The sequence below is a fragment of the Acomys russatus genome, chromosome 21, assembly GCF_903995435.1.
Source record: "Acomys russatus chromosome 21, mAcoRus1.1, whole genome shotgun sequence".
In the NCBI taxonomy this organism is placed as follows: Eukaryota; Metazoa; Chordata; class Mammalia; order Rodentia; family Muridae; genus Acomys; species Acomys russatus.
The window spans coordinates 34,733,541-34,749,529 of record NC_067157.1 but is presented as its reverse complement, the minus strand read 5'-3'; the positions used below and the strand labels follow the sequence as shown (position 1 = coordinate 34,749,529).

The 15,989-nt window shown below is 39.5% G+C and overlaps 1 protein-coding gene across 1 annotated transcript in view; it reads right to left on the bottom strand.

The window, feature by feature from the left end:
* Positions 1-10,556: 10,556 nt before the first annotated feature.
* The window catches only part of Arfgef3 (ARFGEF family member 3), a 144,179-nt gene continuing 138,746 nt past the window's right edge, over positions 10,557-15,989 (bottom strand). The window contains exons 33-34 of the mRNA XM_051164643.1: positions 12,733-13,945; positions 10,557-11,088 (exon numbers count right to left, since the gene is read on the bottom strand). Coding sequence (XP_051020600.1) covers positions 10,897-11,088; positions 12,733-13,945 — 1,405 coding nt within the window. The 3' untranslated portion in view covers positions 10,557-10,896. The remainder of the gene's footprint in view (positions 11,089-12,732; positions 13,946-15,989) is intronic.

The following is a 15,989-nucleotide window of genomic DNA, read 5'->3' as shown; positions in this document are numbered from 1 at the left end:
CTTTATGATTGTTGCGAGTTCAAGGAAGTTGTCTAAGGCAACTTCCAAAAGAGTTTAATTTGACTAATAGTTTGGGGGACAGGCGGTCACCATGAAAGTGGCTATGTAAAGGTGTCACACGTATCAGCGAGAGCAGGGAGCTCAGTGCTCGCATCCTCAACCTGCAGCGCGAGGCAGAGAGTGGGAACTAGAAATGCTGTGTGGATGTTAAACTCTCAAGTCCACTGCAAGTGACGTATTTCCTCCAGCAGGGCACTTTCTAAATCTTCCCAGATGATGGTACCAACTGAGAACGATTGATTTTTTTTTTTTTTACTTCAAGCCTGCTTTCTGTCACACAAGCCAATTCATGATAGAGAAGAGCTTTGTAGGTAATCTTCCTGACGCCTCAACACCTGAGTTACAGAAGTGAGTGCTTACACAAGAAAAACATGGGTAAAAAAAGTTAATTAGGCAATTTTTATTTTCTCTCGGTGGCTTCTGTTCCTCTTCTATTGCACTTTCAGTTGGTGATAGGTATTTTTCTGCTTCAATTTATAGGATGGGATCCACATCTTCTATGTGGGCCGTTATTTATGTATCAGGCAGAGTGTGATCACACTTTTCAAGTAGAGGTGTCTGTGAACAGTGGTGGGTGGCTGTTCCTGGTGTTGGTTTTCATATTTTCACAATTCCCTTGAGATGTTGTTTGTTATCTAGCCTAGCTTGGATGTCAGAAATCAGTCAAGGCTACATTTAAACCCCTGATTCTGATATGTCACCCTTCTGAGTACAAGTCCAAGGATAGAAGATGTATCCCCAGTGTGTCCTGTTCTGTCAATACATTTTAACAATGTTAATGTTAAATCCTTAAATAGAAGAGAATATAGGAAACGTTAAATACCTCACATGTGTATTCAAAGCAGCATGTTCATCTGTCTGGTAGAGATATAATGAACTAGGATAATCAACAATCAACTATATATCTCACAGCACAGGTGTGCTATGGACAGTACATATCATTTGATGGTCCATGCTTCTTCGTGCTCCCCTTAGTTACCATCTGGCATTTCATCTTACAGTATGCCTTCTATGTGAATTATCTGGAGATGCTAGATAATGTAACAGCAATGAGATTTATTTAAGAAAAAGACGTTTCTGGTGTGTGTGCGTGTGTGTGTGTGTGCGTGTGTGTGCATGTGTGTGTGTGTGCATGTGTGTGTGTGTGCATGTGTGTGTGTAATATGATTATGGGTTTTTAGGCCATAACAGATATATGGAGACTGGAAGACAACTTTGTGGGTTTCACTTTGGCCACCTTTATATGATGACCAAGGTCAGGTTGCAAGCTTTTACATCAGATATTTCCCACTGAGACATCTCCCTGATGCTCAGATAGGATTAGTTGAAACATTACATCAGTAAAATAATGTCTTTTTTCAGATTGTAAACATATTGTCACACACAAATAGAGAAAACGGGATGATTTGAATAATAAGTTCTATTGTAAATGAAAATGATAATACTTCCAAACAATGTGTGGATGCAATGTGACCACCCCTCTCCTCTTACTGAGATTCTTCTCCTGCCACAATGGGTGATGTCTCCTCAAACTATGAGACAAAATAAACACTTCTAAGTTAAATTGTTCTCGAAACAGCCACCCATACAGACACATAAACTAATGTTTTCCCATGCTGATGCTAACTCCAATCACTTTGACAATGCAGATTAACTATGACAGGTATGATTGCCAAGGACATGATACGTGCATTCATTTCAGATGGAGAACAACCCACAGGACAGTAATGCTAACTTATAAACTAGGCATTGTTCTACAGTAAGCAGACAGTGTTTACTAGGCACTAGCATGTGCAGGCCACTGCCATTAAGTTTTCATTTTATCTTAAAAACACCTTTTGAGGTAGGGAAGATAGGCCACTTGTGCTTGAAGTAGGCAAGTGTTGTCCAGGTCTCCCATTACCAGCGAGGGACCAAACTTGGGTGGTGAATTCTGCTAGCGAGAGGCCCAGACTATTTCTACTCTTCACAGTAGAAACTTCTTTGTTATCGTTGCTTAGGCAAAAATATGAGTATTTAATTGCATTTTGTCTTTGATGAGAGAGGCTATTGTGATGCACAGAGTGTACTTGAACAACAGAAGGTTACATATATACAGGCTCCATTTTTGTAGCATTTTGTATGTCTTTTTCTTTTTCCTAAGTGTTTTCTATGGTGAGAACCTGGTGATTCCTAGGCTTCTTCTTTTATCGTGTCCTCTGTCCTTAGACAGAGTTTGGTTTAAGGTAATGAGAAGTGGCTACATTTTTCTTTTTAATGTTTAATAATAATGATGATGATAATAATAATTAATGAGTGTTGTGTTTAAAGAAGTAAAGATGATAACAGTCTTTTAAAGTCAATAAACTATACTATCTATGGGAATTTGATATCCTATTCTTATGACTTATGAAATATGAATTTGATATCTATTATGATAAAAATAAATGTGTGCTGTTGACATTCTGAAATTAACTCCAACTTTCCTCTGATCCCTATAGAAATAGTGGTATATATTTCTGGAAATGTCTTTTCTAGGTAGAATGGTTAGTGAGGATTATGCCTATCTAGTAAGACTGAATGTAAAAGATACCTTTCCAGAGTCATAAAATGTCATAGAAAAGGGGCCTAGTTCTTTCAGAAGGGTATTTATACAAATAAATATATTAAGTGAAGAAAATTGCTTCCTACATCAGATTTTGGATGCATTTGAATCTTTATTCTACAACACAAGTGACATAAATACAGTATCTTTTAAAATATTTTCTCTTTAGAATTCATTTTTCACTTCAGATAAAATATACACAAAATACACTTGCAAGCTTGCTTACAGAGACCCAGAATATGGTGAATTGACAGATTATATCAAACAGTTATATCAACACTTGAAGGAGAATGGTTTTCAGGACTTTGTAAATATGACTAAATAATAAGTAAAAACAAAAATGATACTTCCTTGACAAGGCTTTTGGAGTAAACAAAATAATTCAAGGCTCCTGGTGAACTGGTTACAAGGATGCATCTTCCATCTTATAGGTGAAATGGTAAATCTACTCAATCATATGGCTATACTTAGCTTCATCTATTTATATTTTTTAATGAAAATAAATTCGTTCTTTGGTATAATACAAGAATGGATAAAAGGAATCCTACCTATTTGCTTTATATCAAATGGAGATGAGAGTAGGGGAACTGTCTAAAACTTAATTTGTTTGTTTATTCCTCTTAGGAAATCATTGCAAAATATAAGTATTTTGGCATGGTTAAGGGAATTAAACATTGAGTTTTAGCTCTCCATTGTACCCCAATACACACACACACACAGACACACACACAGACACACACACACACACACACACACACACACACACACACCAGAACAAAAACTCAACAGTGAAAAATTAAGCTTTCCTTATGGGTGCCTCCTCCTACCCTATCAGGCCACACTGAACATTCTAATCACAGGGTCTCAATGGAAGAGAAACCCAAATACCCAAATCATTCATCTCTGAATAAAGTAGACTAAAAAGAACCTGATTTTTGTCATAGTGATTTCAAAATGGACCAGAGGAAAGAACTGCACAGGAAACAGTGGCAGAGGATGAGCACAGACCTGAGGTGAGTGTGGGCGGTCACTGGTAGCTGGGGGTATCAAGGGCTCAAGTGTCCTTAGGTCTAAGACAAAACCACGATTAGCTCTCAGGCCCTCCCTCTTCCTTCTTGGTAACAGTTGATGAAACAGTTTGGAAATAAATTATTTGTGAAGATTGAGTTTTAAAATGCAATTGAAATCAGAATTAAAGGAACTACGTGCATACATTTTAAATTGTTGAGAAACAAAAGGGAAATATTCTCAATTATTTTCAACCACAAAGTCAAAGACTTTAATCATTAACACCATTAACACTCTGTTGATAATGCTTTCACTAGTTCAAGTACCTAGAATGATTGCCTTTTATTCAAACAATAGTCTAAACTATGTTAAAATATTTATTAAACAAAAGTATTTAGATATACTTTATAAGGGTCAGTAAGACTTATATGAATTAATATTGTTAGTAAGTGGATATTTAGAATACTTACTTATTTTTATCTTAAATCATTCCTTGTATGCACTTTTTCTTTCTTAAATTTAATCTCATTTTTACTTTTTAAAGATTTATTATTATATAGACAGTGCTCTGCCTGCATGTACAGCTGCAGGCCAGAAGAGGATATCAGATCACATTATAAGTGGCTGTGAGCCGCCATGTGGTTTCTGGGAATTGAACTCAGGACCTCTAGAAGAACAGTCAGTGTCCTTAACCTCTGACCCATCTTACCAGCCCTACTTTTTTCATTCATGTTTATTTATTTACTTATTTTTGAGACAGAGTCTTACTATGTCATCCAGGCAAGACTCTTAGCTTATGATCCTTCTGCGTCAGCCTCCTGAGTAGCTGAAATTACATGAATAGAATTTTATTTTATTTGGGTGTTGAATTTAATAAAAACAAAGGTTATCAGTTCTTCCTCTTCCTATTATCTGATCCTTATGTTTCAATCAAAAATGAATTTCTAAGGCTAATTAACTCAGTAAAGAGTTAAAATATAAACTAAGGCCCCATCTGTATTTGGGTTAATTTCACTAGATTCTCAAAGCACATAGGTTGACTTTCCTATATGTCCCATCATGTGCATCAAGAGTTAGTTTACATTGTGCAGATGTATTTATAAATACAATATTTACTGAAAAATAAAGACAGGCATACTGCTCAAAAGAAATTGTTTCATTTTGAAAAATTCCACAAAGCCATTTAGTACATACTTTACAGATAAACATAGAACTAAAATACTAATGTACACCACACAGTTAGGAGAAAAATGAGGGCATCACAAGAAGTGTCATAGCATTTTGAAATGCTGCTATGTTAATCCAAGATCTAAAGTAACTGGCAAGCAAGCAACTACTCAAAAACTGCTGTAAGCCAGGAGCCAGACTGTAATGGAGCCATAATGGAAATGTCTCATTCAAATTATATAAAAGGAATGCAAATGCCACATGAATTTAAAATCACCTTCAGTACAAGTCAAAGGGTCAACAGGACACAATCATTTACAGAATTAATATTTATAAATACAAAGATGAGAAGCTTAGATTAATTTCACCATCCCATAGAACGTATACATTCATTATCTTCTAGTGTGTAAAAACCAACTGTTGGTATAATAAAACTGGGAAGGGCGAGCTGGAATGTTGTAAGTAATCTAAACCCAAGCTGTCTGCCCAAGAGTCAGCTCAGGGTAGTGCTTGATAGAGCTGAGCGTGAATGATTTCTAGCCTTTGGTTTCCAGAGCAGCCACGGTGGCTTCATCTGGGAGCTTGCTAGAAATGCAAAGTGCCAAATGCAGAGAATCAGAAACTGGGCATCTGTGGTTTAAAACCCTTAGGTGAATCCAGATGCGCGCTGACATTTGAGAACCACTGGTCTTCAGACAAAAGAAACTAAACACCACTGGCTCAACCACCAGGACAGGAACTCACAGTTCCCTAGACTCAAAGGACCTCGGCTGGATGGGACCTAGACTGTTGAGGCAAGCCCACCCCTTCCTCTCTGCATGATGCAAAGATAGAATGAAAGGTTTTGTAGGTGCTACTGGTGTCAGTGTTTTTTCTTTTTTTTCTTTTATTAATAAGTAGCATCATGTTTATAAAGAAACCAAGCATTGTTCTCAACTTAGTTTCTCCTGAAAAATCTTGGGTATGTATTATTCTTTTTAATTTTTTTGTCTGTTTGTCCTAAAGTAATGTTTTATATTTTAAACATGTAAATAGTGTTTCTAGTACAACATGTTAATGAATTTTTATTACCTTTATATCAACTGCAAACACTACAAGATAGCCAGAGCAAGGAAGTTTCTTAAAAACAACATTTTCTCGATTGCTCTATGAATAAGGGGGGCCGTTTTTCCAAAAGGGCATAATTATAAATGAAGCTCTTTACTAAATCATTCCCAATAACAATCATACTAAATATTTTATAAATCATTCCCAATATCAAGTTCATATTTTCAATTAAAAATGCTCGAAAATGTTCTTTTACTATTCTAAGGCCATGCTAAAGCTTCCTGAGCTCCCACTAAGTGGTTCCCAAACACATTGTGTCCTTATGTCACTGCAGGTCTCTGAAGTCTCTATAGAAACAGGTTGTGATGTGACACATGGTCCTACAGATACTGTCCTACTGTAACTTAGGTCCATCTTCTACAAATTTCAGAGGATTTGTACACTTTGGAGAATGCTTATTCTGCATATCTCCAAGCTTTGATGGTGACCTGTAGGTTTGATATTTGCCAGAGAAGCTGGCAAAGGGGCTCCATTGGCTGCATGGCACTTCGTTGATTAAACAATATGTGGAAATGTTCAGAAATTACACATGCAGGCTGCCATATTTCTATACTTTTACAGTCAGCCAGGCATGACAATACCCCATTGTTTCTCTCTAATATTATTACATTTTTAATATAATACTAAATGTTTTCTTTAGGATTAAGGCTTAGATATTGATATCTTTTAGGTTCCCATTAAGAAACACATTACTTTTAAGTCTCGTCTTAAAAATCCACATAATATTCCAGATAGACTATTAGGCAAATATTTTCATTTGACCCATCTAAAGAAGGCCTTGAAAGTTTCCCAATCTCTCATGCTGCAAAGCTTGCTCAGCAATGGCAGTTCAGCATCTGAGAAAGCATTCAACTCAGGGATATTTCTCTGCAAACAACTTTACCTTTCATTTGTTATCTTGACCTATGTAGGTCTGTGCACTTAACTAGACAAAGCGAAGATGGTTGTATAAAGTCACTGTGAGAAGGGCTCCTGCTCAGTAGCACCCAGTGCCACCTCTTTCCTGATGTTACCAGCTCTACACACCAGGTCTTCATTGTGTTTAGTTGGTAGGACTGGTAACAGATTTTAGTTTTTTCGGCAATTATTTTTGTTTTATGTTTATGAGTATTTGTCTGCGTATCATGTGTGTGCCTGGTACCCTCAGAGATAAGAAGAAGGTATCACATTCCCTGACGCTAGAGTTAGAGAGAGTTATGAGCCACCATGTGAGTACTAAAACCATAGCTGGGTCTTCTGTAAGAACACCCTGAGCCTTAACCCTTAACCCCTGAGCCATCTCTCCAGACATAGATTTTCTATTTAAAAAAGAAGCCATTCTATCTAAGCAGTTCTGTTCTTTATTTGGGGGAAACTATGAGTCTCTACTGAAGTATTGTTACCTTTCTGTAGTTAAGGCTATTGGTTGGACTCTCTCCATTGACTGTAGAAGGTTTTTGTTGTTTTGCTTGTTTGTTTTTTGTTTTTTAGCAAAAAAAAAAAGCCGTGTTGATTATCATACCAGGAAACTTAAGTTAAAAGTACCTTGGACATTAACATTTGTGTTTTTGAGACAGAGTTTTACACTGTAGTCCAGGCTGTTCTGAAACTCACTCAAGTTGGCCTTAACTTCAGTATAATCCTCTTGTTTTCTTATTCTCTCCAGTGCTGGGATTATAGGCACACATCTGGCTTGATTTAAAATATTTTAATCTGAGCTATAATGTCTGTTAACATCTTCCTGGGTCCTTATGGCTAGTTATTAAATAACCTAAAATGGTAAAATGTGTTCTAATTTTGCATTTACAGAGAATTATGAGACTATAATAAAGGGAAAAAGAAAACCGAGTGTGTAGAGACAGCCTTAAATATCTTTAAAAGGTGACTGAGAGCTGCAGGAGCTAGCTGAGGCTCTGTGAACAATTCATGAGCTTTCTACTATTAAACCTTGCTCTACAGGCTTTCATGTAACCTAGACTGGCTTCAAATTCCCTGTGTGGCTGAGGATGCCTTTGAGTGTCTAGCTTCCTGCTTCCACCTCCTGAGTACTGAGATAATGGGTGTGCACCATGCTGGGATGGTCCATATGCATCACCATGCCTAGTCTATGAGGTGCTAGGCTGCTTGTTCCATGATGCACTCTTTTCTAAGAAAAGAAGGAAAAAAAAAATCTCAACCTCAACTAATACACTTTTGGTGGCAGATACAAGCAACATGTAAAACCATGTTCTGCTTACCTCTACACACAATGCTAACAACTGTTTCAGAGTTCAAAAGCCCACTTTCATTCACCTTGATTTTCACCCTAAGTGACTAAGGAAAAAACGCTGGGTCCCTTCAGAGACTATGGAAGGAGTAAAGGAAGAGAAGGCTAAAGACAGAGACTAGACACTGAAAGGGACTGACTGGTAGTGAGAGGACGGGCCTTTGTTCATCCAAGGTTCCCATCACCTGTCTTTCCTCTTACCTGCAGGACAATTGAACTGAAGTCCTGCTCACTGGCCATTACTTTGTATTGATAATATTCCCTTTGAAACTACAAATGCCTTCCCCTGGTTGGACCCTGAAGGATGTAGGGGTCTTTCCTGCAGTACAGAAGGCTTTGGAGGTGGTCCAAGAACAATGTAGAACTTGCAATGAATTCACAAAGGGTTGATAGGAAGCTATGCCAATATTTACACATTGCAGGTGAAGGAGTTAGGTACATCTTCTCTTTTCATCTCAAGCCGCACAATCAGGATGCTGGAGAACACCTTCACAAGCCAGCCTTGTGTGCTTTTGTAGCCAGGCTGTGGAAGAATGGGGCCTTATTTCAGAACAAGTAAACAGTATACTTCTGGGACATTCGTACAAAGAAACCGGCTTTGATACTTCACGAAAGGTCACGTTTTTGTGACATGCTGCAGTTCTGTAATCTGGTTCACCAAAGAAGCTCTCTTTCCAGTAGACTAAGGTACTTAATAGATGACCAAGAACAGATCCCCTAAAGAATCCACAAAAGACAACAACTAGGGTATACTGCTTTTGTTGAGTAAAGCAAAACAAAGCAAAATCTTTAACTCTCAACTACCCCTACAAGGTGTATGCAATCTAAAGTTGCAGGTAAATTAATTCATTGTGTATTCAAACAGTTAAGAGACGGGGCTATAGCTCAGTAATAGAGAACATCGTTGTGGCTTACATGGGCCACAATAAAACAGAGAACCCAAAACATGTGTAGATCAGTTTTTAAATTTGAATTATTACCCAAGTTGAGTCACCGTCTCTGAAGACCACGATTGCTTTACAGGACTAGGAAAATGCCCTCTAGATTCTGTGATCTGTTTAAGTGGTATGCTGAATAATGGGGATTTTCTTTGACCTCCCAAACAAGTCAAAGAACCTTGCTTTGGCCCTGCAGATAATCTATGCAGCTCTCATGGAGGTCAACACTTATCACTGGATAAAGTTCAACCTGATTAACCCTTCAATACTGAAGAATAGAGGCTTCATTTTTAGAGGATGGTGCATGAATGCATTTTTAGGCGCTGTTTAAATGCCACATGTGCCTCAGTAGCTAGTCCTACACCATAGAGTGTAAGTGGGCGTGTCTGAAAAGTCTTTGTCATTTTTATAAGTAAGAAATATAAAATATACTGTGGTAAAGGCTCCAGGGAAGCTTAGTGGTTCCTAAGTATGTGTAAGCCCCAGGCTCAACTCCTAATCCCCAATAGATATGGTTCTATATTTCAAATTCATTTTTTTTAATAATAGAAAAAGAAATTTCCAGTTAAAATATTGGTCTGAATAACATGAGTTAAAAGAGAGTAAATCTGCTAGAGAGAAGTGTTTTATATAGGGAAAAAAATAGTTTTCTAAATTCTTTGTGTCTCTTCCCACTCAGTCTAAAGTGTGTACAACTGACATCAACATTTCACAATTGTATCACAGTTGAAGATTTACAATGATTCTACCACAGTCCCCTAGCCCACCCCTTCCAGCTGTCTCCCCACCCCACACTTCTTGCCCCTCCCCTGAGAGGTATGCTCACCAGATGGAGAACTCTGAGTTCCTTTCCTCCAAAGGATACTGATATAAAATGAATCTTAATCTTCCTTAAAACTGGGTGTCATACCTTATTGTTCAGATAATTGTGGGGCATAGAAATATCTGTGCAACAAAGACTAAGGCACAATTTTTTTCTTTTCTTTATCTGCCTTGGGAACAGAAGCAAAGACTCGTGGAACACATAGCATCAAGTTTTGTGACAGTGTGCACCACAGGGTGCTTTGTGTTAAGTGCTGCTAGGCCACAGACTTAAAATCATGCTAGGAAAAAAAATTTCCTTCCTTTAAAAACAGCGACATAAAGGCACAACAGTACCTTATCTTGGGAATTTGTGAATATTAACATGAAAATCTAAAAAGCTTAAAAATAATGTTGAAATGTTCCCGAATGTATTTTAGAAGTCATATCTTTCTTGATTAGAACATTGAAAAAAAAACAATTTTTACAGTCTCCTTCCCAACCAAACTATAATCAGAATATGAAAAATTTTCTGATTAATTATGTCTGGTGCTAGATATAGGAATGTATATCAGCTTGACTTATCAACAAATGTATTAGCACTTATATTGATTTCGAAAATGATGGATCAAATGGATCAATCAGCCTAGGGCTTCCAAAAGAGGATTGTTGAAAACAACACATTTGGGTATAACATTGCAAGCCAATGCCATTGGAAATTAGATTTAGAAATGTATCAAGAAATGAGGACTCCTCTGTAATAATATGCAAGGCCAGAGATCACTGTGTCACTTGGGTACTACTTTGGCATACAGACTAACCCAAGGCTGATTAATTAGGGAGAACTTGGAAAAGCTTTGTTACTAGTTTTCAGAAAACTAGTTCCTCAGAGACCTAGTTGGCTGGGATGATGGTAAGGGAAAATGCAATCAGCTGGATGGACAGGCAGACTCTGAGCATAGGTATCTCCTTAGGATCTGAGTCCTCTAAATGATGATGTCATAGACACGGCCCACTCTTCCCAGCCATTCCCTCACAGCTTGACGGACTCTGATGTCAGTCACATGACAGGTCAGCTGGCTGATGCATGGGAACACTGCTGGCTGCAGAGCAGTGAAGGTCTGGTCTGGAAGGATCTGAATCTGGTTGAGCACTGTCAGCACCATGTTGGTCCATGCCTGTGAGAAAGGACATAAGAAAATTCCTCGTTACTTCATGGCTTTGCATGGCAGTGCTGTAAAGCTCTGGAAGTCTGTAAATGGGTTGCTCAGGATTCAGCTCTAAAAACATTAAAGACCTTTAATAGTAAGTGGATTTTTTTTTTTTTTTTTTTTTAACTTCACATAATAGAGGATGGGCAGAAAATCCACTAACATAAGCAAATGCCCATGGAGCATTTGACAGTTCAATCAGCATCTCCTGACACCTGGATCACTTGAGATAATGTAGAAGATTTAAAACCATTAAAACTCCAACTGATGAAAAAGTAATTAAGATTCAGGATTCACCAAGAAACTTATCTGCTAAAGAATAAATATCTATCTCATGGTTACTGGACACTTAAAATTTCTTTTAATCCAAACCAGGGATGCCACTCAGCAATAGAGGTGTTGCCTTGCAATGCATGGGGCCTTGGGTTTAATCCCTAGTACTGAAGAAACCAGTCTAGCACAACTTCTGCAGATTCTGTCTTATCAAGTTTACTTATATGTTGAAGATGTTTCAAAAAAAGGGGGGAGGGGTATCTTCCAGTAGTCATGCTAACTTCAAATGTATGTAACTGCAGAGTTCCTAGGGACCTAAGGTCCTCCATCTTCTGATGTACTGCAGCTGTAGCAAGACTCTGCAGTAAAGGACATTATCTAGAGTCTTCCTAGTTGTTTGTTTCCATCTTTCCTTATACCAGATAAACACTGTCAATGCTGTTTCCCCTCAAACTCATTTTGACAGGCTATGTGTGCTCAGCGTGGCTAAAGATAATTCATTGTTTTAATACAGTGTCATTTACTCTGGATTTTTTTCCCCCCCTTATACGCTGCTTCAGAACTATAGAATATCCTCATTACCATATTCAAATGACAAAAAGAGGACTCAATGCCAGCTAAAGCCCATTGATTTTTATAAGCTTTAGCATCTTATTTATATAAATGGCTTCCTACAAAGCCATTAACAGTATGACACAACATAGAAAAATGGGCATGGTGGTGCATGCCTATAATCCCAGCACTCAGAAGGCAGAGGCATGGACCTCTGAGTTCGAGACCAGCCTGGTCTATAGAGTGAGTTCCAGGACAGCCAAGTCTACACAGAGAAACCCTGTCTCAAAAAAAAAAAAAAAAAAAAAAATCCCAAAACAACAAACAATAACAAGAACAACAACAACAACAGAAAAAAGGTTTCTAAAGTGAGTTGGGAAGAGAAAGAATTTGTTTCCCAGGTAGCTATCACAGTCTAGGTCCAGTCATTCTTCTGACTTGGAGGTATGGTTTATATCATCTCCTATGTGCCGGATCTCTATCCTCTGTCAGTCGATCTGTCTGATATAGTCTGAGCTGTCCACAGCATGTAGCTCAAAGGTAGCCAAGGATAACCTTGCACTTATAATCTCTACTTCCTGTGTGCTGGAATTGCAGGACTGGCAATAACTAGTTTGGAGAGTTGCTAAGGGCTTCCTGCATTGAGTGCAGTGGCAAGCACTCAGCCACGTGAACTGGATCTTTAGCTTTCCTTGTTGGTACCCATCACATCTTTGGGAATGCAGACTCTGCAAGGGGAACACTTTCTGGTAACTGTAACCTAGAAAACGGATAGCAGGAACTCACCTGGATCTGTGCCTCCGCATCTCGCACAGAGACGCTCAGGGAGCTTCCGGTGGAGCCTGAGCGGGGTCTCCTTTCCTGCCGCAGCAGCTCTGGGCCTGCACTGAAGGAATGGCGCATCTGCCCTTGGTCTATGAGATGCTGTGGCCGCTGAAGCAGTGGGGAGTCAGGACCCCGGGGCCCCAGGGCCTCCCCTTTCTTATCCACTTTGACCTCCTTGGGGAAGGGAGGCAGGTTGTGTGGTTGCCTCCTCTTCTTGTACTCAGTCATCAGCTTTGAAATGGTCTTGTCAGCAGCCATGGTGCAAATCTTGTTCCCTGCGCTCTCCCACCACTCTTTCTTGCGGCTAGGATCCTTCTTCTCTGTCTTGGGGCTCGGTGGCAGTATCAGCATGTCCCCGCTGCCCACCCTCAGGCTCAGAGGCTCACTGAGATGCTCCCTGCGGTCATCTTCGGAGGGTGTGTTTTTCCCGGAAAAGCCACCTGTTGATGGGGTGGAGGATTCAGACTGGAAGGAGGGGATGATGAAGAACAAGTCACCCTTGAAGGCAGGTGGCTCCTCCAAGCTGCTCTCTAGGTCCAGGTGCATCTGGATGTAATGGTTACAGAGCTCCATGCATAGTTTGTGCAGCCTCTTGACCAGCCACACCCAGTCTGCGTTGCTCACTGGCTGCACGCTGAGTGAAGGCAGGCGGGCCCTCCATTGCCTTTTCTCCTTGCCTCTTGGGGGGCTCACCTGAGCGGTCTCCTCAAAGATGTCTTCATCTTCCGATGAGCACTGCTGGGAGGAATCTGAGCTTCTCTCTTCCTCGTCAAATAGGACCTTCTTAACTTGCTCGGCTGTGATAGCTTCTTGGTTGGTGAGAACCGCGCAAACCAGGGCATGAAAGTAAATGTTAAAGCTCATAGCCGACTGGCGGTAGAGGTTGGCTGCCCCTCCTATGCCAGACACTTTCTTCAGCAAGCACTTCAGCCCCGGACTCGTGTCAAATTCCCGAGCAGTCCTGTAGGAGTCCAGCAGCAGGTCAAATATCACAGCCAGGTTCTGCATGGAGATGTATCTGAGGAAACCGGCCAACTTGGTATCTGGCACTTGGACCGTCTTCTCCTCTCCTGGAGAGGGGCCTTTGACAAACTCTTCTAGGAGGACGTCATACAGGTTCTGGAGCAGTACTTGGTGAGAGAGCAAGCTTACCACAATCTCCCTGAAAGAAACGCTTCAAACGCAAAGATGCTGGTTAGTGGGGTTTCTGCCTCTTTTCTTTCTTTCACAGCAAGGCAGGCACCGTCCATTTCAGAACATATGGATTTTAATTGCTTATACGTGTGTGCATGCTGCATATGTTGAGGTCAGAGGACAAATGGTGGGATTCAGTTCTCTATGTCCACAACCATGAGTGTACAGGGGAATCTAACTTAAGTCATCAAACCTGGCTGTAATCAACTTTGCCTACTGAGCCATCATTTTTTTCCCCCTCCACAATCTTTAATGTTTATTTTTTAAATTTAATTTTATTAATTTATTCATATTACATCTCAATGTTTATCCCATCCCTTGTATCCTCCCATTCCTCCCTCCCTCCCTCCCATTTTCCCCTTACTCCCTTCCCCTATGACTGTGACTGAGGGGGACCTCTTCCCTGAGCCATCATGGCTTCCCATAGCAATCATGGCTAATAGAATTCCTGGTTTTTTAAATCCAGGAGCTGTAGACTGTAAGTCAAGATACTGCATTCTCAAGCTACAGGAAATAAAAGCAACACTTTAATAAAAATATGTATAACTATAAGACAGGATACCCTAATGTTTCTAACCTCCTACCCTGTTTTCTTACACACACACACACACACACACACACACACACACACACACACACACATTGAAGTCTTACTGGTTTGTTTTTGTCACTAAGACAGTTTTCAAGGATCAAATGTTAATGCTTTAGGTGCTGGAAAATAATTGTGATACTGTTATTATGAGGCTACAATTACAGAATGAAGAAGTACATTATGATGTAACTCAGAGCCTTCTACAACAAGCCTAGAAAATTAGTATTCACTCTAATTCTCTATCTGCCAATTTGGCCATTAGGACTGTGGCACAAACCTTGACTGGTCATTTGTTTGTTCTGAGATGACTTTCAGCCTACCTATGTGGGACTGAGAGGCAAGAGACGGCATATCACGCCTAGAAAACAGTATGCTTTGTGGTTTCATGTTCCTTTCATTGTTCCTAGAATTTTGTGAAAATAGATTCTACAATTACATTGTCAACAAATTCCTGAAAATGATTTAAGGTTCATTTTTTTAAGGCAGGGTCTGATGTAGCCCAGGCTATCTTCAAACTTGCTATGTAGACGAGGATGACCTTAACTCTTATCTTCTGCTTCTAACTCCTAAATGATGAGATTATAGATGTGAACCACTCAGTCAGACGTAGAACCAGCCATCTTGCCAGTATTTTCTTGCTTCAGTCTGCCTCCCTATGAACTTGAATTTTAAAGTTCTTCTTTTATTATTTGCCAACTACTTACTATTTTGTTGATCTATATAAAACATAATTTGTGCTATGTGTTTATTTGAATCTTTATTGAAATACTTTCTTTAAAGTAATTGTATATATATAATTTAACATATATAGTTTATTTATTTATTTATTGTATATATATAATTTAATATATATATAGTTTATTTATTTATTTACTTTATATCCCAATTGCAGCCCCTCTCTTCTCCTCCAAGTCCCTCTATCACACATTCCTCCCTCCCCCATTTTCCCTTCTTCTCCTCAGAGAAGGAGGAGGTCTTGCCTGGGCACATTAAGTTACTGTAGGACTAGGACTAGGATTACTGAGGTAAGACAAGGCAACCCAGTTAGAGGAATGGGATGCAAAGTGAAGCATTAGAGTCAGAGAGGGCTCCCTGCTCCAATTGTTGGGGGACCTACATGAAGACCAAGCCGAGCATCTGCTACATATGTGCAGGGGACCTAGGACCAGTCCATGCATGTTCTTTGGTTGGTGGTTCAGTCTCTTTGAGCCTTCATAGGCCCAGTTAGTTGACTCTGTAGGTCTTCTTGTGGAGTCCTTGACCCCTTGGGCTCCCTCAATTATTACCTCAATCCTTCCATAGGATTCCCCAAGCTCTGTCTAATGTTTAGCTGTGGGTCTCTGCATCTGTTTTCATCAGCTGCTGGGTAAAGCCTCTCATAGGAGTTATGCTAAGTTCCTACCTATAAGCATAGCAGAGTAACATTAATAGG